Source organism: Tenrec ecaudatus, chromosome 1 (genome assembly GCF_050624435.1).
Source record: "Tenrec ecaudatus isolate mTenEca1 chromosome 1, mTenEca1.hap1, whole genome shotgun sequence".
NCBI classification, from domain to species: Eukaryota; Metazoa; Chordata; class Mammalia; order Afrosoricida; family Tenrecidae; genus Tenrec; species Tenrec ecaudatus.
The window spans coordinates 106,783,193-106,806,020 of NC_134530.1; the positions used below are offsets into that span (position 1 = coordinate 106,783,193).

Here is a 22,828-nt window from a genome sequence, read left to right on the forward strand (position 1 = left end):
TAAAATACAGAACAGCATAAAATGCTATATTATTTACAGACAGCAATTTCCTCGATCAAAGAAAATATAACAAATCAAGAAATTAACCAAAAACTCTTTAATGTGCTTAAGGTTTTTTTTAATGTAGACTCCTTTTCAAAGAGTTTGAAACTACTCTACTATTAAGTCCCTCTCTAGAATTACCTGTCATATAAATAAGAATATTGCTTCTATCATCAGAAAGAAGGCGTTTTGACCGTGGAGTACTAGGTGGGATCCTCCCAGTTAATACCCGTAAAAAATTCTCCACAGTTACCTGAAAAATGTAAAAGAAAGCACATTAGTTAGAACTTGAAGAAACCTACTAAATTACTTTTTGCTTTAAAAAACATTTCATTCTTTTCTCAATATGGTTTTGTCCTCCTCATTAATAGCTGTCAAATCAATCGCAAATCATAGTGGTTCCACGTGGACAGAGTAGAACTGCAATCCATAGAGTTCACAATCTGGAAGGGGTTCTTGAAGTATTTCACAAGTGATCTGATAATATAGAGAAAATTGTGTTTAACTTTAGCACAGTTGGTAAAATAGGAGAAAATTTATCCAGAAAGGTTTCCATGAGAAAGACCATCACATTTTAAATGTTTTTACAATCTCCTGCTAAATTTAAAGTGAAATTTCCAAAGGAGAAAATATGGTATATTACTTTTCATATTCATATTTTAAATTATACATGCCTAAAAAAACACTGGAAGCCTTAAGAAATGTTATCTCTCTGGAGTAGAGGCATCAATTTTTTAGTCATTGTCTAACTTTTCCCACAATTATGCAGTTATTAAAAATATTAATCTAGAAATTTTTTGTTAGATATGAAAATAAACTATATCCTATGAGAATAAACATATAAAACCTTACTAAACTATAACACAAAAGTCAGTATAAAGTTATTCTCTCTAAAGTAGAAATATGAAAAACTCAACAATTTTCTCATGTATTATTTCTTTACTACAAACTCTAGAGACAAAATTATAGCAAAGCCTCCATGACCATTTTGTACAAGTTGAAAGAAAACAATAAGCATTTATTCTACCACTGTTTCAGAACTTGAAAGTAACAGTTAAAGGTAACTCTAAACATTGCTGCACGGTGTACCTCATAGCTCCTATAATCCACTTCCACATCATCACCGTACACGTTTAGTTCCATATTCTTGTGACTGAACACCGTGGCTGGTTTGGGATTCCTCGGGTTGCATGCCATGTCGTCTGCAAGCATCAGCACAATGTGACTGCACACAGAAGGGAGAGCTCAGTGAGACACCACTGACAGGAAACGAGAACATGTGAAAGACAGATACGTGTACGTAGATCATGCACCACAAAACTCACATGCGCATTAGTTTCTCTATTAATTTCACACCTCTAGAGTACCTACTGACAGAGGTCTTAATATTCTTTCAAATCTTTGTATAATTTTTGAAGTAGAGAAATCAGAATAATCTAGCATGAATTTATCTACATTTAAGGTTACTACTTTAAAATTTCCCTCATAGACTATTACACCACAGAGCAATGAGAAGTAAAAAGAGCTATCCTGTCTTCCCCAAACATTAAAGGCTTCTAATAATATTCGACATTCTCAAGGTTTGCAAAGTTTACATTAAAGTATGACATTCTAAAGAATTTCATTTTTAGAATTTCAAATGCTGAAGTATAAAAATATGTAATCTGTTAGCATGTGTAAAATTGTATCACAAAAAGCCAGTTTTGTTCCAACAACTCCTGACTAGTTCCATTCCATCTCCCTAATACTTTCTACCATCATGTCTTGGCTGGATGCTAACAAAGCCTAATGCAGCGGTTCTCAACCTACGGGTCACGACCCCTTTGGGGGTTAAATGAACCTTTCACAGAGGTCACCTGATTCAGAACAGTAGCAAAATTACAGTTATGAAGTAGCAATGAAAATAATTTTATGCTTGGGGGGATTCACCACAACTTGAGGAACTGTATTAGAGGGTCACGGCATTAGGAAGGTGGAAAATCACTGGCCTAAGGTGACTCCTGCTCTCTTATTGTTCCTTTTCCTTAGAGCTGCCAGATGATCTGTCTTAAATACTCAAATCATTAAGCTTATCCACTTGAAACCTGCCAAGGACTCCTGATATAATTAAAATAAAGTTAAAACTCCTTACAATAATCTAAATGGTTCAATTAATCTTATCTCTGCCTACATCTCAAACTTCAGCCCAGTTTCGGTACACTCCTGCTAAGCTCCTTCTACACTTTTTTTTTTCTTTTAAGGTGCAGTAAACCCAAGTCCATTTTAATTTCACCTTCATCCATAGATTACAAGTGTGAAGTTCTCTTTGGCACAATCTAAATATAAACACTATAGGTTGATTAGTTGCAAATCAGCTACTCTGCTTTCTATCTTTTTTTCTTTTTTTTAATTGCTTTTAAAAAAAAAACATTTTATTAGGGGCTCATACAACTCTTATCACAATCCATACATACATCAATTGTATAAAACACATCTATACATTCATTACCCTAATCATTTTCAAAGCATTTGCTCTCCACTTAAGCCCTTTGCATCAGGTCCTCTTTTTTTCCCCTCCCTCCCCACTCCCCCCTCCTTCATAAGCCCTTGATAATTTATAGATTATTAATTTGTCATATCTTGCCCTATCCGGCGTCTCCCTTAACCCACTTCTCTGTTGTCCGTCCCCCAGGGAGGAGGTCACATGTAGATCCTTGTAATCAGTTCCCCCTTTCCAAACCACTCACCCTCTACTCTCCCAGTATAGCCCCTCACCCCCTGGTTCTGAAGGTATCATCCACCCTGGATTCCCTGTGCCTCCAGCTCCTATATGCACCAGTGTACAAACTCTGCTCTATCCATACTTGCAAGGTGGAATTCGGATCATGGTAGTTGGGGAGGACCTTCTAACTTTCTATTCAAGAAATACAAGCCCATTCCTCTTCACTGAGCAGGTTTACACTTCTTTCTCCCCAGATATTCATACTGTTCCAATCTCAGCCCATAAACTCCAGCATATTTATTTTCTAGGGAACATTTGTGAATACAAAATTCCCAGGATGCCTCCTCCACTCATTAAATTATAATGTCTCTTGTACTTGGTTCTCCAATTACAAGGGTCTACATATAACGTCCTCCCTGTGGGATGGACAACAGAAAAGTGGGTGAAGGGAGAGGTCGGACAGCATAAGATATGACAAAATAATAATTTATAAATTATCAAGAGTTCATGAATGAGTGGAGAGCAGGGAGGGAAGGGGAAAAAAGAGGAGCTGATGCCAAGGGCTCAAGTAGAAAGCAAAGGTTTTGAGAATGATGATAACAACAAATGTACGAATGTGCTTGGCACAATAGATGCATGTATGGATTGTGATAAGAGTTATACGAGCCCCAATAAAATGACTAATAAAAGAATTTAAGGTCTCTGTCCATCTTGTTCCCTACTATATCCTCAAGACTGAGTAAATAAATAGTGAGTGGTGTATCTACTACATGTTCAAGAAGTGTGTGTTCTATATTCCTCTGGTTCCTTGAGCCTTCCTCACCCCTCACTATCATGACTCTAGTGCTGCTTCCCAGTCCAGACAAGACCGGAACATGTACACGGGTATACAAAGGGATGGGAGCTCACGACACACAGAATCCAGGAAAAGGAGTGGGAAAAGTGATACCAGAAGGGCAGGGGGAAGTGGGGGAAGAGAGTGGGAACCAAGCGCAATGATTGACACAACCACACACCCTTTTACAGGGGGAAGAACAACAGAAAACCTGGGGGACGGAAGACAGGGGTCGGTGTGAGAGAAGAAAGGAATAACAATGTACAATCTAACAAGGGTTACGAAGGTGGGGAGGGAAGGGGTAAAGGATATGATCCCAAGGGCTCAATAGAGAGTAAACGTCTAGAAGAGAATGAGGGCAACGTGTGTACAAACATGCCTGATTCAACTGATGTATGGATTGTGAGAGTTATATGAGCCCCAAATAAAATGGTTAAAAAATAAATGCAAAGAAATGGTGTTGTCATCATGATCCCAATTCTACTTTACAAATCTGGCTAGACCAGAGGACGTACACTGGCACAGATAGGAACTGGAAACACAGGGAATCCAGGACAGATGACACCTTCAAAACCAGTGGTGTGAGTGGCAATACTGGGACAGTAGAGGCTAGGGTGGGTTGGAAAGGGGGAACCGATTACAAGGATCTACATGTGACCTCCTCCCTGGGGGACGAACAACAGAAAAGTGGGAGAAGGGAGACATCGGACAGGGCAAGATATGACAAAATAATAATTTATAAATTATCAAAGGTTCATGAGGGGGGGAGGAGGGAGGGAGGGGAAAATGAGTAGCCAATATTAAGGGCTCAAGTAGAAGGCAAATGTTTTGAGAATGATGATGGCAACAAATGTACATATGTGCTTGACACAATGGATGTATGTATGGATTGTGATAACAGTTGTACGATCCCCCAATAAAATGATTTTTTTAAAAAGAAGTAGTGTTGAGTAAATCAATCATTTTCATTTTTGCATTTATTTTCTATGAGAGAAAATTACAAAACATCTCTTAAATACTTCCCCCTTGTTCCTACTATTAAAGTTGATGTACATAAATCAGGAAATCCTGTATTCTACCATATACTTAACCTTCCTAAACATAAGGAAAAAATTAATGTGGCATACGTAATTAGTTTGGCAGGAGATACCAAGAAGAAAATGTTCTGCTGCATATGTTCCAAACACATTAAAGTTCAAAACTGAAACATTGTGATTTCTCTAGGAAATTGGCTAGATTTCTACTTTGAAAGGGTTCCAACCCTGCCACATTCAAAGATCATACCTTCAGCTGTTTACTGATTCATCTCATAGAATGGTAAGAGCTGTTCATGCTAAAATGAAAAATGTCTTCTCTTTTATATGGCTTCAGGAGATAATTTATATTAAATGATATATCTTGTCTTATCACTAACGAATAAGTTGAAATAAAGCTCCATATTTCAAAATAAAAATAAACATATTCCTTTAAACCATATTTTTCAGTTTAAGGATAATTTCACTCTGTTAAATTAAAATGGTTATTCAATATCTATAAAATATAGGTATCAGAAACTAATACAGTATGATTACAATGATAAATTCAATAGTTTATCTACGACTATTTTAGTATAACTCTTAATTTGCATAATTAACATGATTAAATTTTGAAGTTGTAGACAAATGAAAAACATGATCAGAAGACAGAAAAAAAATTGCAAACATTTAGAAATCTAACCATATATTCTAATGCACTATTTCTAAAAATATTTGGGGTGGGGAAAACATTCTCACTTGACCAAAATGTTAACAACTTACTTGTATAACCATACTTAAATATATATGAATGTGAAAGTAGACTCCTAAGTTTATAGTTCTTATAAAACTATGAAGTCAAGATAAAGATGTCAGCTAAATTCTTACAAAACTACCATATTAGCACTTTTTGAACATAGCTCCATTTGAAATAGGGTGTTAATTTTCAAAAATAAAATGACTGCTTTTTGTGTACAAAAGAAAGATACAGCTTCAGGTCTGGTGCTTAACTTTTTCTGAATTTTAACATATACACTACAATATAATTTAATTACAAAAATGTTTATTATTTTATAAAAGCATGCTTATAAATGGTATCAATAATTTCCAGGTTTATTGGTCCAGGATAATAATTTTTTATATTTAACTAAGACTCTGCTAATACATATTCTTTGAACACTAGTTATAATGAGATCTCACTGGTGACTCTTCAAAGCATTTTTTCACTTGAATATTAGCATACAGCAGCTATTTAAATCTTCACTGAATAAGCATCAAATCAAGCACTGCTAAAATCATGATGAAAAAATAAAATCGACATTGCAGATATACTACATTCTATAAATGACAGCAAGTTGTTTTATATTAAGACAAAACCCCTAAAATATAAACCATCAACATATGAATAGAATATTCTTAGAATATTTAGGAAGCCTCTATACTACCATATGTGACTCAACTCACATTTTATTCTATTCAAATCCCTGCAAAACTTCCATCACCAAACAAGCATATGGTAATTTGAGACTCTCCCAGCAAAAGAACCAAAGAAAGTGTGGGGCAATGAATGCACAAAAGTGCTTTACACAATTGATGCATGTATGGACTGTGATAAGAGTTGTATGAGCCCCTAATAAAATGATTTTAAAAATTCAAAGTGTGAACACTGAAATTTTATGTCAAATTCACTTATACAATGAGTATTTACATAAATTGTTTCTACATGTTAAAGTTATGCAGTTATAAGTTCTACTTTAATTTTGAAGACATACCCTTCCAATTATTTGTAATTAAATATATTTGGTACTTAAAACTTATATACTAAACATTATGAAATGTAACTTCTTGATTAAAAAATGCATTTAATAAAGACTGCTGCAGATGGAGTAGGCTGGCAAATGAATGGATGCTCATTTACTCCCCAGCAATTAATCCTCCTGGTCGACAAATCAAAACAAGTATTGACTGAAATCTCAAACTCAGAAGGCAGCTGGGGTGTTGGAGAGTAGAGATGAGTCCAGAGGTTGGGAGAGGAGGAACAGGGAAGGTGCGGACTGGAAAAAACAGTCTCCTGATGTCTGGAGTACTTGTTCATCTCACACTTTTGGAGAGGAAGGCTGGGCAACACCCAAGCGGGGAAGCTGGGAAAGGAGCTAGTCTGAATGAACCGGAGCCTGGGTTACTAAGGAGGTGCAGATTGGCCAGGAGAGTTCATGAGCTATGCAACAGGAAGATCAAAGGGACCGTGACACTGTGAGAGCATGCTGTTGAATTTCACTGAGGCTAATGACAGACAGGCACTAACACCAGGAGGAACAAGGAGGGCAGCAGGGTGAAAGAAAGCATTTAGAAGGACTTGGTAACACAGGGAAAGAACTGACTCCCTGACTACAGTGAGCACCAAGACACCACGGGCAAGCCTGTACAGAGAAACCCACAGGGCAGAGAGGCAAAGGCACAGAGAGCCCTTAACCTTTGTCACAGGAAAACTGAACCTCACTGCTTACATCAACCTTGGACAGCTAAAATGCCCCTCTAGTCATTCACAGGAGAAGAAATTGGGTCCACTGTGGCTGGGTTAGTTCTAACGCATGGAGACACTCTGCGGCAAAGTTGGGCTGCCCTAGGGCTTTTCAGAGATGAATTTTTGATCATTTCTCCAGCCAAACAACTGGTGGGTAGAGGCCCCAGCCTTCTGATTAACAACCACACAATTGGCTGCTTTGCCACCAGGTGGCCACAATCAGAAAATTTTCCTATATCCAGAATACAAAATTTGAAAAAACAAAGAAAGTTACCCAAATTAAAAATATAATATATATAGCAAAAATTATGCAAAAAACTCACAAGGAAAGAAGGACCAATCAAAAGCCAAACATGAAGAGGAAATTTCTCTTACTGAGTCCAGGCTAGTGGAATGAATTGAAATTGTTCATAATATGGTATTATATGTACTTTAAAAAGCAAAAAAGAAACAGAAAATAATTCATCAAAAAACAAATGGAAGAATAAAAAGAGACACTCTATAAAGTCAAATGAGTGCATTAAAGAATTAGCGAGAGAGAGAATTGCTAATCTGAAGAATGAAACTGAATTAAAAAAAGGAACTGAATTAGGCAAAGAAAAACGTTCAACAGCAGAAACAAACAAAAGCTAAAATAAATGAACTAAAAGACAAATAAACAACTTTCTAGGCCTCAAGAGACATAAGAGAAAGAATAAAGTAAACAAAATCATTACATTATTCAAATAAGAAATAATTGAATGAAATACATTATTACAATTACTGGAATCCCAGAAAACCCTGACAACAATAAAAGCAAAAAACAATTTCCAGGACATTTTCACAGAATTTCCCAGGCCTGAACAGAGCAGCTAGACTAAAAATAACCTCTACTAGAAGAAACACAAAAATATCAACTCAAAGCAATACCCTAATAAAGTTATTGAAAGCAAATAAAGGTGAGTATTCAAAAGGCAAGAGAAAACATAATAAAATTAAAAGGGTCTTTCATAATAATCTGTGTGAATATCTCACCAGAATTCTAGAGGTCAGAAGACAATGGAGCAAAGTATATAAAATAAAGGATGAGAACAATTCCCAACTAAGAATTCATTACCAAGAAAAGTTTTCATTCAAAAACAAGGAGAAAAATCAAGACAATATAAGTCAGTGGTTCTCAATCTGTGGGTCACGACCCCTTTGGGATGAACGACCCTTTCACAAAGATCCCTTGATTCATATCAGTAGCAAAATTACAGTTATGAAATAGCAACAAAAATACTTTTATGGTTGGGGGGGGTCACCACCCAAGGACCTGCGTTAAAAGATCACAGCATTAGGAAGGTTGAGAACTGCTGGCTTAGACTGTCTTGATTTTCTCCTGTTTCTGAATGAAAACGTTGCTAAGCCAACAGAAGCTCTGGGAATCTGCCACTACCAGACCAGCTTTGGACAATGAAAAAGGAAGACTGTATAAGAATTGATGTCTTTGTCAAAGAATACTTTCAGAAGAACACATCAATCTGTCTCGGAGATAGTCTAATAAAATACTCCTCAGAAGTGAAGATGGTGAGACTTTGTATCTTGTACTTTGATGTGCCATCAAAGGGACCAACCATGTTTGGTAAAATACAGGGGCGGTGAAAAAACGAAAGGCCCTCAAGGAGATAGAGTAGCACGGTGGCTACAAACATAACAGTAACTATGAGGCGGGCACAAGACCAGGCAGTGTTTTCTTTTGTTGTACATTAGGTCGCTGTAAGTAGGAACTGAACCAATGGCATCGAACAACAATATTGTATTTGCCTGCCCCAAGGCTGCTCGGCCATATTTTATCTGCTTCCCCAAAATTGTTTTCCCCTTGGTCTAACAAGTAACCAGTAGTCAACGGTTAAAAAAAAAATCAAGTAGTTGAATAATCCTTCATAGACTTTGACTATTGGAAAATGAAATTTCAAAAAGATAACTTTTCATTTATAAAAGAACAGTATTACTTTAATTAAGCACTTGGCTGCTTCACATGAGAAAAGATCTGGCATCTGCTCCTGTAAGATTGTTGGCAGGTGCCACTGAGTCTCTTTCAACTCATAACGCCCCTACGTACAGCAGAGGAAAGACTGCCTCAGCATGCAACATCCACACAAGTCGTGTTATGCTTGAGACCACTGGTGCCTCCATCTATGTCGATCCATCTTGTCAAGGGTCTTCATCTTTTTCACTGTTTTTCTACTTCATTCCAAGCATGAGGTCCTTCCCCAGGGACTGGTCTCTCCTGACAGCATGTCAAAAGTATATGAGATGAAGTCTCACCATCCTTGTCTCTAAGGAGCATTCTGGCTGTTCATTTTCCAACACAGTCCATGGTATCTGCAATATTCTTAATCAGTACTATAATTTGAATGCATTGATTCTTCCCTGTAATGATTATAACCTATGAAATCCCATGGGGCAATGCTACTCAGTCACATACAGCTGCTATGAGACCGAGTCAACTTAGAGTACACAACAGTCACTTAAAATTTTTTTCACTGAATAAAATTTAAATAAATTACTGCATTTGTCAAAGTGTTTTAAAATTGTTCACTTAAAATTGCTGTGCAACTTGTAACCATGCTACTAATCAGATACTGCTACTGTGGATGCCTTTTAGCTACCAGAACTAGGGTCACAGGAGTACCTTCAGTGTGATCATCATCACAGTCTTGACTAGTGGTTGAAATGAAAATATCAGGACAAATAAAGTCCACAGAAATATTTGATACCTTCTCATAGCACTGGGTTTCTGCCTTATAGGTGTTGCTTTATTTTTCTGACATAGATTCAAGCTACATTGCAGATTATTGCTTCTGCAGCAATGTAATAACTACCAGACCTAACAAATCCAACATTCTTGGTTATATATGAGCTTGATGCCAGGGTGATTATAGTGTAGGCTTGTCTTCTTGTTTCTCTTCCAAGTCTTGAGGAATTTTCAAGTTAAAAACTCTCTCTTACAGAGCACTATGAAGCTAATCATAACAAATCAACCAGCCAGATGCTAGGCCATCAAAATTTTCTGGATCACTTTCAATTTTGAAAATATAAAATAATTAACACTATTAGACTATAAGATGTCAAATATTTTGAGCTTATGTCATTAGAACTAAAGATTCAAAAAGCTGAACTGCCAGGACAGGAAGGCGCATCAATAACAGGTATAGCATCATATAACCAAATTACAGGAGAGGGCAGAGCTAACTATAAGGAGCTCTGGTCGCACAGTGATTGTGTGTTGGGCTGCTCATGGAAAGTCGGCAGTTCACAACTACCGGCCGTTCCTCGGGAGAGAGATGGAGGTTTTCCACTCTTGTAAAGTCTTGGAAACACACAGAGGGCAGTTCTACCCTGTCCTACCGAGTCACCATGACTCGGCCTCTATTTGATGGCAGTGAGTGAGTGAGTGAGCTAGCTAGTCTTGAATATTTTAAATTAATATGGTATAGAATATTAAAATAATAGCTATTACTTGAATATCTATATCTATTCACTGTAAGAATACAGACAGAATTAGAGGAAGTACAGAAACTTGGGTTTTATATTTGACCTATAATATATATAACTAGCTCTCTTGTGAAACTTTGATTGTCCTTTACTTCGTTTCTTTAAAAATCCAATAAAGTAAGAAAATTTTGACGGTTTAGGTGAATTTTGTTCTGTGTAATAGGGTTTTACCTTTTAAAATAACAAATCTGAATTTCAAATTTGAAAGTTTGCAGATGGGTAAACTTTTAAACGTAAGTTCACTAGTTGGGTTTAAAGATTTAATGTCAAGGTACTTCTTAGTGAACTGAGTAAATTCTACTCATACTGAAGTCAAATTCATGAAAACCATCAAGATAAAGTTGTAAAGTATATTTTCTCCAAAATCAAATTATCTTCACAAACGTTAAGTTCACATCTTTTTAATGCCCTCCAAAAGAGTCAAATTTAATGTGGCATAGATTCAAAACATTCTTTCTACCAATTCTCCATTTAAAATCCTCAGAACTGTCTTAGAATTACTTATCATTACCACTTTTTTGCTGATGAAATGTCAAATACCTGATTTATTTTGACACCACTCTCACTGCCAGCACCCAAGCACTAAGGTTCTTCCTGGAGGGCTACAGTACACTCTCCCACCTTTTCTCTACCCAAAACCCTCACTGGATCCTTCCCTATTCAATTGCAATAATAGTTTTCCCACCTCTTTGCTTCCCATTAAAAAATTTTAAAAAGCTGACTTTAGCTGATTCTATGTAGGGTGTCCAAGACTATAAATCTTTATGGGAGCAGACAGACAGGCTCATCTTTCTCCCTCATAGTGGTGAGTAGCCTGGAATCGCTAACTTTGTGGCTAGCAGACCAATGCTGAACCCAACTTACACAGCCACTTATCTTTTTCTTCTGAATTACTCCTCCCTCATTAACGTAAACTAACTGTCCCTTAAGTTCCGGTCCGATCTAGCCAATTTTTTCAAGTTGTTCTTTCAATTTGATCCCATAATTCAATATGAATTATTGAAACCATGTATTAAAGAGTAAAATTGTTCCATAAGGTTTCTTGGTTGTAATTTTGATGGAAGCAAAGCAACAGGCCTTTCTTCTCTGGTACTGCTGGATAGGCTCAAACTGTCACGTCCAGTCCGAGGTCCAAGGCAATCTATTTGTACCATCGCCACCAATCCAAATCAATGCCCAAGAACACATTCTGACTCATGGCAACCCTAGGAAGCAGAGTAGATCAGCCCTATAGAGTTTTCCAGTCTGTAAATGTTTACAGAAGCTGACTGACTCATCTTCCTCCCTCCCCTTTGTCCCACAGAACAGAAAGGTTGGTGTGTCGGAATCGCCAACCATTTGGTTAGTGATCCAATACTTAACCCATTGCCCAAAACAACTTTAAATAGATATTTTTTCATAAAGTGAAAGATTTAATATCATACAGAAGTACAATCACCCTAGATTAATTTGCAAATTAATCAAACAGCAAATAAAATCCCAACAGCTTTCTAAAGATATTTTGACAAGGCAATTTTAAAATTAATATCCAAGATAAGATCCAAGAACAGTCAGGACAATTCTAAACAAAGTAAAAGGAGTCAAGTTACTAAACAGGAGGGTAGTAGGAGTACTAAAGTCAGTGTGGTAATGGGGATGAGATAAACATCTCTTTTTCATTATCTTTAAATCAACTTATCTGTAAAACTAAAACCAAACTCATTGTCATCGAGTCAATTCTGACTCATGCCGACCCTACAGGACAGGGGAGAACTGCCCTGTGGATTTCCAAGACTGGAACTCTTTATAAGAATAGACAGCCTCATCTTTCTCCTGAGGAACAGCTGGAGGTTTTGAACTGAAGACCTAGAGATCAGCAGCCCAACTGGTAACCACTATACCACCAGGGCTCCTACCTATCTATATGTAATTAAAAAAGAAATTTCCTCTCTTCTCTGTCAAACTCTTGGTCTTCTTTGTATTGCAAATTATTACTCCATATTATATAAACACAATTATGGTAGTTGCTCAAATGTTCCTTGTATCTTTGTCACTGTGCTCATCCCTAAAGCATATTTCAACATCCTAACTATTCTAAATATGTCCTTATTTGGGATGTTATATACTTCACCGCCAGGAGTATCCTGTGAAGTGGCAGACAGATCAGCTGCCAATGTGAAAAGAAAGTGACAGATTGCTCAGAATGCATGAGTATACATATTCAAACCCTATTATTTATATTTTGAAGGAGTAGATGAGCAAAAACTGTTGAGAAGAGATAGACTAGAGCAAGAACATTCAAAGACATAAATTAGAATTATCATGATTAATTGCTATAAGAGCACATCACAAGTTATTTCCAGTTTATCCAATTCTAGTCCTTCTGTGCAAATGAACATACTAAGCTCATGTTTTATGAGGCAAGCTCATAAAAAATAATAGAACAAAAAATTTAAGCTACGTATATTTTTAATTAGAGAAATATACAAACTGAATTGTAAAGGCTCCCTCCCAACAAATAAGCAAATAAACACTGTGACCTCCCTGAACTCTAGAGCACTCTATAAAACTCTATAAATTGATTCAGAGGATGGAAAGATACATGGGTTAAGAAAGGTGACCACTGCGTGCATTCGAGTCTTCTTCTGTCAACAACTAAAATAATAGCAACCACATAACATAGTATATATCACAACAAATTCACAAATAAAAGAGGGGGATGGACTAGCAGAGCAGTCAGCAAAGGCTGCTTGAAAAGTCTGGATTTGTTATGAGATAAGAGAGGCACAGGTCCTTCAGTGTGGGAGGAAAAGATGGAAGCAGTCTCTGAGAGAATTCCAACAGCTATGTGGAGGATGACTTGGACAAGGGCTGAGACCAAAGGCAGGGAATAAACAGCTAGCGACGAAGCTGTTTAATAATGCACTTAAATAATAGTAAAATCGATGGGTATTACAAGAAAATGGAAAATCCAGAGACGCATCTCAGATATTTAATTAATAATCATTATTTTCACTGCCCAGTCACAACATTCAGCAAAAGAATATATTTTAAAATTGAAAATAGTATTTAAACAATCAGTTTGCATAATCAATCATTTTCTATAGGATTGTTATAAGAATAAGAAAAGTATGTAAAAAGGATCATCTAATTGTGTTACATATATTACTGTTGTAATTTTATGAAAAAAGATAATTGTGATATAATCAAAATGCTTCAGCCATGAAGTCAGAAAACCTGAATTAAAATTCTGGTTCTATCATTTAATGATTATAAGGCCTTCAGCAAGTCATTCTGAGCAATTAATTTACTAAAATGTAAACTGGGAAAGGGAAATATTTTATAAAGGCTACAAGGTATAAATAAAGTAAGTGATTATAAAATTCTTTAACAGTCTCTGAATTATGTTAGCTAGTGAAATAAATGTACAGGATGAGTTGCAGACAAGTGTCTGATTTGGTTGATCTTACTGAAAAGAAAACCACAAGGAGTCCCAAAGAATAAAAATCTTCTCCATATTATTTTAATGAGGAATTATGCAAGAAGATTGAAGAAACAGTCTCACTAATGCTCCATTGTATACAATGTCCTCTTATATACAAGACCTAATTCTAACCAGGGTAATAAAAATAGTCAAAATCTGTAATACCAAACTGATTTTTTAAAACAAGAGGCAATTAATTTTTTCTTTTTAATTTGTTAAAACATCACCAGAATTCACATAACTGTCCAAATAGCTTCTACTCTTAATTCTAATATTTATTTTAAAAACAAATTAAAAGAAAGAATAAAAGAGAAAAATGTAACCAGAAGTGATGTAAATGGTAAGGTAATTATGGTTGACACTGCTCTGTTTAGGTAAGACTTCTAGAGGCTTCAGTCTGATAGAAAGAAATCAAAGTGAAGTGCCACAGACCCCTATAGTAGGCATGAAGTAGGGCACAGAGGATGAAATCAACTATTAATGTAGTCAATGACTTAGCATGGCCACCTAACCATATTGAGTAGCGGTGCTATAGTCCATTTGAGATAGAATTAAACTGGACGTATTTTGAGCCTCTACTTTGCTGAGGGTGTGACTCAAATCACCACCCTTTGTTTCCTCAGGGCGATGTCTACAAAAGGTAGAAAGAAACCACATCTCCATCAAAGCTATTCTTTTCGTGACCTCCCTTCCTGATGGAGCATATTCAGCTATCAAGAGGCTTGCTTTGGCTCTTGGACATTTTCACTTCTGGCTTGTGATCCTAGTTTGCCTCTGCCTGACCTCCAGTTCTTGGGGCTTGATTTTCAGTAATGAAAGTTTGATTATATGGGCAAAATATAAGATGGAAGGAATACACAGAATCACTGTATCAGAAAGAACTGGTTGAAATTCAAGCATTTCAAGAAGTAGCATATAATCAAGGAGCAATGAACCTGAAGGAAGAGTCCGAGTTGCACTGAATAAAACATACACACACACACACACACACGGTTCAGGAATTGATAGAAAACCAATTGAAATGTTTCAACAACTCATCTATGCCAAGAAATTTGAAAGGCAGCCACCTAACAAACAGACTAGTTATCCATATTTATCCCATTCCAAAGAAAGCAGGTCAAATAAAAACATAATTTACCAAACAATACCATTAATATGACATGCAAATAAAGTTTTGCTGAAGACAGTTTTTTAAAGGTTACAGAAATATTAACAGCAAGGTTACAGAAATTGAAGCTCGGTTGAGAAGAGGATGTGACATGAGGGATGTCATTGCTGATGGCAGATGGATCTTGGCTGAAAAGCAGAGAACACCCCAGAAAGATCATTACCTGTGTTTTACTGACTTTGTAAAGGCATTCAACAGTATGGATCATAACAAGCTATGGATTGCCTTGAGAAGAAGGAGAATTCCAGAACATTACACTGTGATCATTAGGAACCTGTAAATGGAACAACTAGTCATGTGAACAGAAAAGGGGAATACGGCATGGTTAAATCAGGAAGGATATACAACAGGGTTCTATCCTCCCAACATACTTAATCAACCTGTATGCTGAGCAAATAATATGAGAGGCTGGACATGAAGAAGGCTTTAAAGAGAAGTTACTAATCGTCTGTAATATACACATGACACAGCTTTGCTTGCTAAAAGCAAGGGAGGCTTGAAGCGCTTGCGCTGGGCCGCTAACTTCAAGGTCAGTAGTTCAAAAACACCAGCTGCTCCTTGAGAAAAACATGGGGCTGTCTATTTCTGTAAAGAGTTACAGTCTCAGAAGTTCACAGGGACATTTCTACCCTGTCCTACAGTGTCTCCATGAGTTGGCACTGACTCAATGTCAGTGAGTTGTTTTTTTATTTTGTTTTTGTGGAATCTGCATGTGAAAGGTAGACAATGAATAAGGAAGAACTAAGAGGAATTGATGCATTTAAATTACTGTGTTGTAAAAGAATACTGAAAGACCACAGACAGCCAGAATAATGTGTTAAATATAATCAATGTGTTAAAAGAAATATAGCCAGAATGCTCCTTAGAAGCAAAAATGGTGAGATTTCCTTTCATGAACTTTGGCCATCTTAAAAGAAGTGACCAGTCCTTAGAACAGGTATCTATCATAATTGCTCGAGTAGAAGGCCAGTGAAAAAAGAAGAATGCAAGGACATGGATTGACACAGCAGCTACCACATGGACTCAAACTTAAGAATTATGAGGATGGTGCTGGACTAGGCATTGTGTTATCCTGTTGTATATAGGTCACTGTGAGTTAGAACTGACTCTACAGCACCTAAAAATAACAGTCTCACATCAAGGATTAAGAGTAAGAAAGCAATAGTTAGGTGAAGTCCAAAAAACTGTTAGATTTAAGCAGAGAAATAAGACACCATTGAACACACACGTATCCAACTCATAAGAGATCTAAATCATATTTTTTAAAATCATGAACATGCTCAGCAAGAGGAAGAGGAAGGAAGAAAAGAAGAAAAATATTTTATCCAACTTAATACTAATTGCATTTATTCCTCAAAACAAACATGTGATGGGAGATAGGAATCTATATTCGTCTATCAGTCTCAATTTCCAGTTGGCTCTCATAACATGAGACAAGTACCACAATTTTAGTGTTAAAAGCTTGTGAATTTCTCATATAGCATGGTCTCTAAACATAAATAAATCTTTTTCAACCAAAGAAAACAGAATTCTGTTCTAGTCCTGGAGAAAAACAAAAGAGCCTGGCTGTTTTGAACTTGATATAAGACTGTCCTGCCTTTTATGTGCTATTTAAGACACTTTAAACAGTGGTTCTCAACCTTCCTAATGCCACAACCCTCTAATACAGCTCCTCATGTTGCGGTGACCCCCCCCCCAACCATACAATTATTTTGGTTGCTACTTCATAACTGTAATTTTCTACTGCTATGAATCGGGCGACCCCTGTGAAAGGATCATTCAACCCTCAAAGAGATTGAGACCCACTGTTTTAAAGAGTAATTTCATTTCAACCTTTGCTTCATATGACTTTAAAACTTAACCCCTGATTATGCCTTTGCTCTTCCTCATTTTTTAATCATCTTAAATATACTGACGGTACTCAATAGGAGTTTAGTTAAAAACAACCATTAAAACAAACAAGCAAAAATCAACCATTAAAGGGTAGAAAATTACCTAAAAATATCTAAACACTGTAGGAAACTAAAATAAGGATTGGGGGCAGGAGACAAAAGAAATTCTCTATAAAGAGGTTTTTAATAATGAGTTTAGTAAGGTTACTGTGATAGGTAGCTTTATTGTGCCAATGAACACAGGTGGGATTAACTGAAGGGCGGAGAAGAGCTGCCAGTGTATATCTGTCTCATGGAAGTGAGTTGCACTGAGCATTTGTACTGCTCTTTAGACTAATTAGCTGTTTATTCCTTATATTATCTACCATATATACTCGTATATAAGCCGAGTTTTTCAGCACATTTTTAATGCAGTTTTTGTGGTAAAATTAGGTGCCTCAGCTGATATTTGGGTAGGGTTATACTCAAATATATACAGTATATCTATCTATATAAATATACATAAAACATAAGTGTCCTGATTATTTTTCTCTAGAGAACCCTGTCTAACATAGTTACTGAATGAGTTGACAGAAAACAGAAGATATTTCTCTTCAATGGAACTTGAATCTGAGAACTGTAAAAGCCAAATAACTATTTGTTGTTGTTAGCTACTGCAGAGATGTGCTCAATTCCTGGTGACCCCATGTGTACTCTAGAGGTTTTCAAGGCCATGACTTTGAAAAGTTACCAGGACTATCTTCCAAGGCACTAGGAGTAAATTCAAACCACCAATTTTTCAGTTAGTAGTTGAACATTTAATCATTTGTACTTCCCAGGAACAATAATCAACCTAGAGGACACTTATGTGGGTCTTAGCATGTTTATTTTACTTTCCAAAGACCTTTAAAATTATTTTCTCAGAGTCAATGATTTTAAAGAGAACCATAAAATTATGTCAGCCTACTTATTAAAATCTCTGTAATAGCACCTGAACACTCTAACAATATCTGCATGCCATCAGTAATTTCTGACACACAGCAACCCTGTAGGGAAGGATCCTGAAAGACGGCGCGGAACTTCCTCACAGGGTTTCCCAGGTCATAATCTCTACCAGGAGCCAGGAATAAAGATGACAAAAGAATTGATGCATTTGAATTACAGTGTTGGCAAAATATATTTGATTTACATATATATGTAGATCTTGGATTGCCAAAAGAGTTGACAAATTTCCATAGGAAGAAGTACAGCCAGAATGATCCTTAGAAGCAAGGGCACTGAGACTTCATTTCATGTACTTTGGACATATGAACTTTGGACATAATTCCCTGGAGATAGGCAGTACCTTGGTAGACCGGTCAGTACCTTGGCAGAGGGTACTAAAGAGTACCTACTGAATACCTTTTAAGTGCTACTGTATTAGATGTTGAATACACAAAATGAAATAAAGCACAATCTTGGTTGTGTGAAATCCTCTCAAAGAACTTACAATCTAATGAGGCAAGACATATTATATCTAGTATAATAGTGTTATGTTAACATTATACCCAGGATGTTATAGGTGCTCTTTTGAAGGAGTACTTGAGTCAAACCTGGCTGTGCATCAGAATGTCATGTACTCTCATGCCCTCCCCTTACTTCAGGCTTAATGAATTAGAACCTCCAAGAATAAAGCTTAAGAAATTTGTATTTCTAACATGTACCACAAATCATTTGGAATTTCAGCCAAGTGAGTAGCCGTAAGCAAGAAGTACAGCAAAGAGAATGACTCAGCATGTTTGGAGTTCATGAAATACAGAAGACCAGAGAAAACTCAGAAATCAGAACTAATGTGACATTCCAGTCAGGATTTATTCACTTGGTATGGACTTCCAAAACAGATGACTGTCACCTACATCATGTATTTTAATAAATGATTTGTGGTATGAACTAACATTTTATTGAAATATACAGGAAGGTGAAATGTAAATGCTTTGAATTTCAAAGCAATGGCAAAATGTGCTTTTATATTTTTGTAAAGATTTACAAAAAAAGAAGAACAATTTAGTTACAATTTAAATGTTGTGACTAATCGTTTCTCCCAAGGTATATTTATGAATTATTATAGGAGGTCTAATAATATTGCTCTCACTTAAAGATCTTTTGTAATTCATTTTAAGTTCAACCATTGAAACAAAACATTTCCTAGTGATTTAAAGTTTTCACATTGCTTTTTCATAATGATTCATTACTTCCTAAATAAAAGTTTATTTAATTTTGCATTTTTAAACTCAGTTCCAGAAAGGAGAGGGTATAAATCACCAGTAAGAAAAGGATTTACCACAATAAGGCTAAATCCAAAGAGAATCTTTTCTATTGATTTCTACTTGTAAAATAACAAATTATTTAAATCCCCAATTTACCACACAACAAGATTTCACAAACAGAGATGTAGATGGGTAATAATTTGAAACAGAAATAAGCTTTTAAAAAATATTCTTTGGAAACCTAGGGATAAACTTATTAAAGCGTAAGATACAAAATATATCCTATGGCTGTATTTTAATTCTCAAAGGTGCCTCCAAATCTTAGACTATTTAAATGCATCATAAAGGCAAGGATGTGTTTATTCAAGTGAAAACTATTGATACATTATGCATTGTGATTTCTTGGAGGTGTACATAGGATAGAGAAGTAAAGCAGTTGAACGCCCAAAGTCAAATAACCACTGTATCTAAAAATAACCTATATCTAAAAATCATTGTCTTTCTAGGTAGAATTATAGCATATATTTACATAAATTGTAATACAACATTGATTTCTGAACTTCCTTTCTATCCTTTACTACTAATATACATATATAGAGATAGAGATATCTCTTATATGAAATGCTAAACTCCTTCAAAGAAGATACTGTAATCATCATGCAACAGATGAGCAAACAACCTTCGTGAGTTTAAATGATTTAACCAAAATCACCGATAATACTGAAGAACGGAATTGACTGCAGCTCCTTGCTAGAACTGAGTTGGCAGTAGTAAAAGCAAATCTATCACATCCGTCAAACCAACTGCAGAAGACATGTAACTGGGAGTGGCAGCAGGGGCATGCTGCTTAGCACCTAAACTCTGTAGCTGCAATTAGGGCATTTCTCTTTTTTGAGTCTTCATCAAAATCAAAGTCCTCTCCCTGTACAGAAGCTAACAATGTTTCCTTCCAGCCATTCTTGCAGCATGGGCAGGTGCTTCTGAAGTAGGCTTGAACAGCACAACATTCTCACCAAAGATTCTGACTTCAGACCTAAGACAGACACTAAAAAGCTGAAAAGCAATGGTTGGATTTTGGCAGCAGGTGGCAGTAAAAACACTATTTCAAAAGGGAACCTTATCAAAACTCTGACCGGGTACTTATTAAGTAAATGAATGACACTACACAATTATACTTGGTCAAATCTTTTCACCCTGTTCTCTTGATTTATCTTTTAAAGTAATTTGCCTTTATAATGTACTTTATGCAAAACATGAATAAAGCAGTGATCATGTATGTCCATTTTTACCAAGCTTCAGAGGTAAGTTTCTTACCTGTCAGGAATACCTAGCCTCTTGACACTTCTGTACACAGAAAGAGTATTTGCAACATGCCGATAGTTAAACCAGAACCGAGATGTGCACACCTAAAGTATTAAAACAGATAGATTATTCTTATGAAACAAAATAAGTCATATGCTCAAAGAAATATTTCTCTTTACGTAGGATACTAACTTACTGAAAGGAATAGCGTTCCATATTTCTCACTTAGAAACACCTAAGGACTTAAAGAACCCTTTATCAAACTAAGTTCTCTGGGAAGATCTTACATTACGTTGTATTAAGTAATAAAGGTCATTGAGCTTTGGAGAAAAATTAATTTGAGTGGAATTTAAAGACGTACCTACCAAATCAGTTACTCTCAATTTCTATGATTCTACAAAGTTCCTATTTCTAAAAGAGTTAAGTTTTTTAGAGTAGAAAAAAATTAATGTTTTGCTCTAAAGAAATTTAAAAATTTTATGTCTGAAGTGACAAAAGAAATCATTGGATGGGCTTTTTAATAGAATAAAAATTATGACAAAGGAAATTCAATTAATTTAAAGATAAATTTATAGAAATCATGCAATCTGAAGCAGAAAGTGGGGGAAAATTGTCAGACATAATCAAATAATCCAACATTCATGCCAATGAAAAGAAAACACATTGATGCAGAAAGAATATTTAAAGACATGGTCAAAACTTCCCCCAAATTGGTCAAAAACAGCTTCACAGATTTAAGAATGATAAAGAACCCTAAACAGGATAAACTCAAAGAATACCATGTCTGGATATATCAAACTGCTGACTACCAAAGATTTTTTTTTGGGGGGGGGGGGAATCTTAAAAACCAGAAGAAAAAAAAAGACATTACATAGGGAAACAACCATTAGAATTATTCTAGATTTTTCATCCAAAACCATGGAGATCAAAAGACAATGGAACACTGCTCACTTTGGCAGCACATATACTAAAATTGGAACAATACAGAAATTAATTAGGATGGCCCTTGTGCAAGGATGACATGCAAATTAGTGAAGCAGTTCCTTACTTTTGAAATGGGAGAGGAATGTAGGGGAAAGGAAGTTGGTGTGAACAAGCCCAGGGACAAGGGAACAACAAGTGACCGAAAATCGATGGCCTGGAGGGTGTAAGGGGTCCGGGTAGGGTTTGATCAAGGGCAATGCAATCTAGAGCAATTAATGAAACTCAAATGAAGGCTGAGCATGATAGTGGGACAAGAGGAAAGTAAAAGGAAATACAGGAAAGAACTAGAAGGCAAAGGGCATTTATAGAGGTCTAAATACAGGCCTGTACATATGTAAATATATTTATATATGGTGATAGGGAAATAGACCTATGTGCATACATTTATAGGTTTAGTATTAAGGAAGCAGATGGACATTGGGCCTCTGCTCAAGTACTCCCTCAACACAAGAACACTTTGTTCAATGCACTCTGAGATGCTTACCTTCCCAACATGATCACGGAAGACAAAGCGGATGCATAAGCATATGTGGTGAAGAAAGCTGATGGTGCCCAGCTATCAAAAGACATAGCTTCTGGGTCTTATAAAGGCTTGAAGGTAAACAAGTGGCCATTCAGCTCAGAAGCAACAAAGCCCACATGGAAGAAGCACACCAGCCTGTGTGATCATGAGGTGTCAATGGGATCAGGTATCAGGCATCAAAGAACAAAAAAATCATATCACTGTGAATGAGGGGGAGTGCGGAGTGGTGACCCAAAGTCCATCTGTAGGCAACTGGACATCCCCTTATAGAAGGGTCACTGGAAGGAGACAAGCCAGTCAGGGTGCAGTATAACACCAATGAAACATACAACTTTCCTCTCATTCTTTAATACTTTCTCCCCCCACTATCATGATCCCAATTCTACCTTACAAATCCAACTAGGCTAGAATGCATACACAGGTACATATAACAGCTAGAAACACAGGGAATCAGGACAGATAAACACCTCAGGACCAATAATGAGAGTAGCAATACCAGGAGGGTGAGGGAAAGGTGAGGGGAAAAGGGGGAAACTGGTCACAATGATCTACATATAACCCCTTCCCTGGGGAAGAACAACAGAAAAGTGAGGGAAGGGGGACATTGGTGAGTATAAGACATGAAAAAATAGTAATA

At 36.3% G+C, this 22,828-nt stretch overlaps 1 protein-coding gene and 1 non-coding gene across 3 annotated transcripts in view; one reads left to right on the top strand and one right to left on the bottom strand.

Annotated features, from left to right (window-relative positions):
• Positions 1-22,828, bottom strand: part of PIGK (phosphatidylinositol glycan anchor biosynthesis class K) — a 141,302-nt gene that overhangs the window by 101,658 nt on the left and 16,816 nt on the right. For both annotated transcript variants that reach the window (XM_075557369.1, XM_075557372.1), the window contains exons 3-5: positions 20,697-20,788; positions 1,132-1,267; positions 184-295 (exon numbers count right to left, since the gene is read on the bottom strand). In XM_075557369.1, coding sequence (XP_075413484.1) covers positions 184-295; positions 1,132-1,267; positions 20,697-20,788 — 340 coding nt within the window. The remainder of the gene's footprint in view (positions 1-183; positions 296-1,131; positions 1,268-20,696; positions 20,789-22,828) is intronic.
• LOC142438255 (U6 spliceosomal RNA) lies at positions 21,628-21,736 on the top strand. Its single transcript, XR_012782670.1, has one exon. It is a non-coding gene; the product is annotated as a U6 spliceosomal RNA (small nuclear RNA).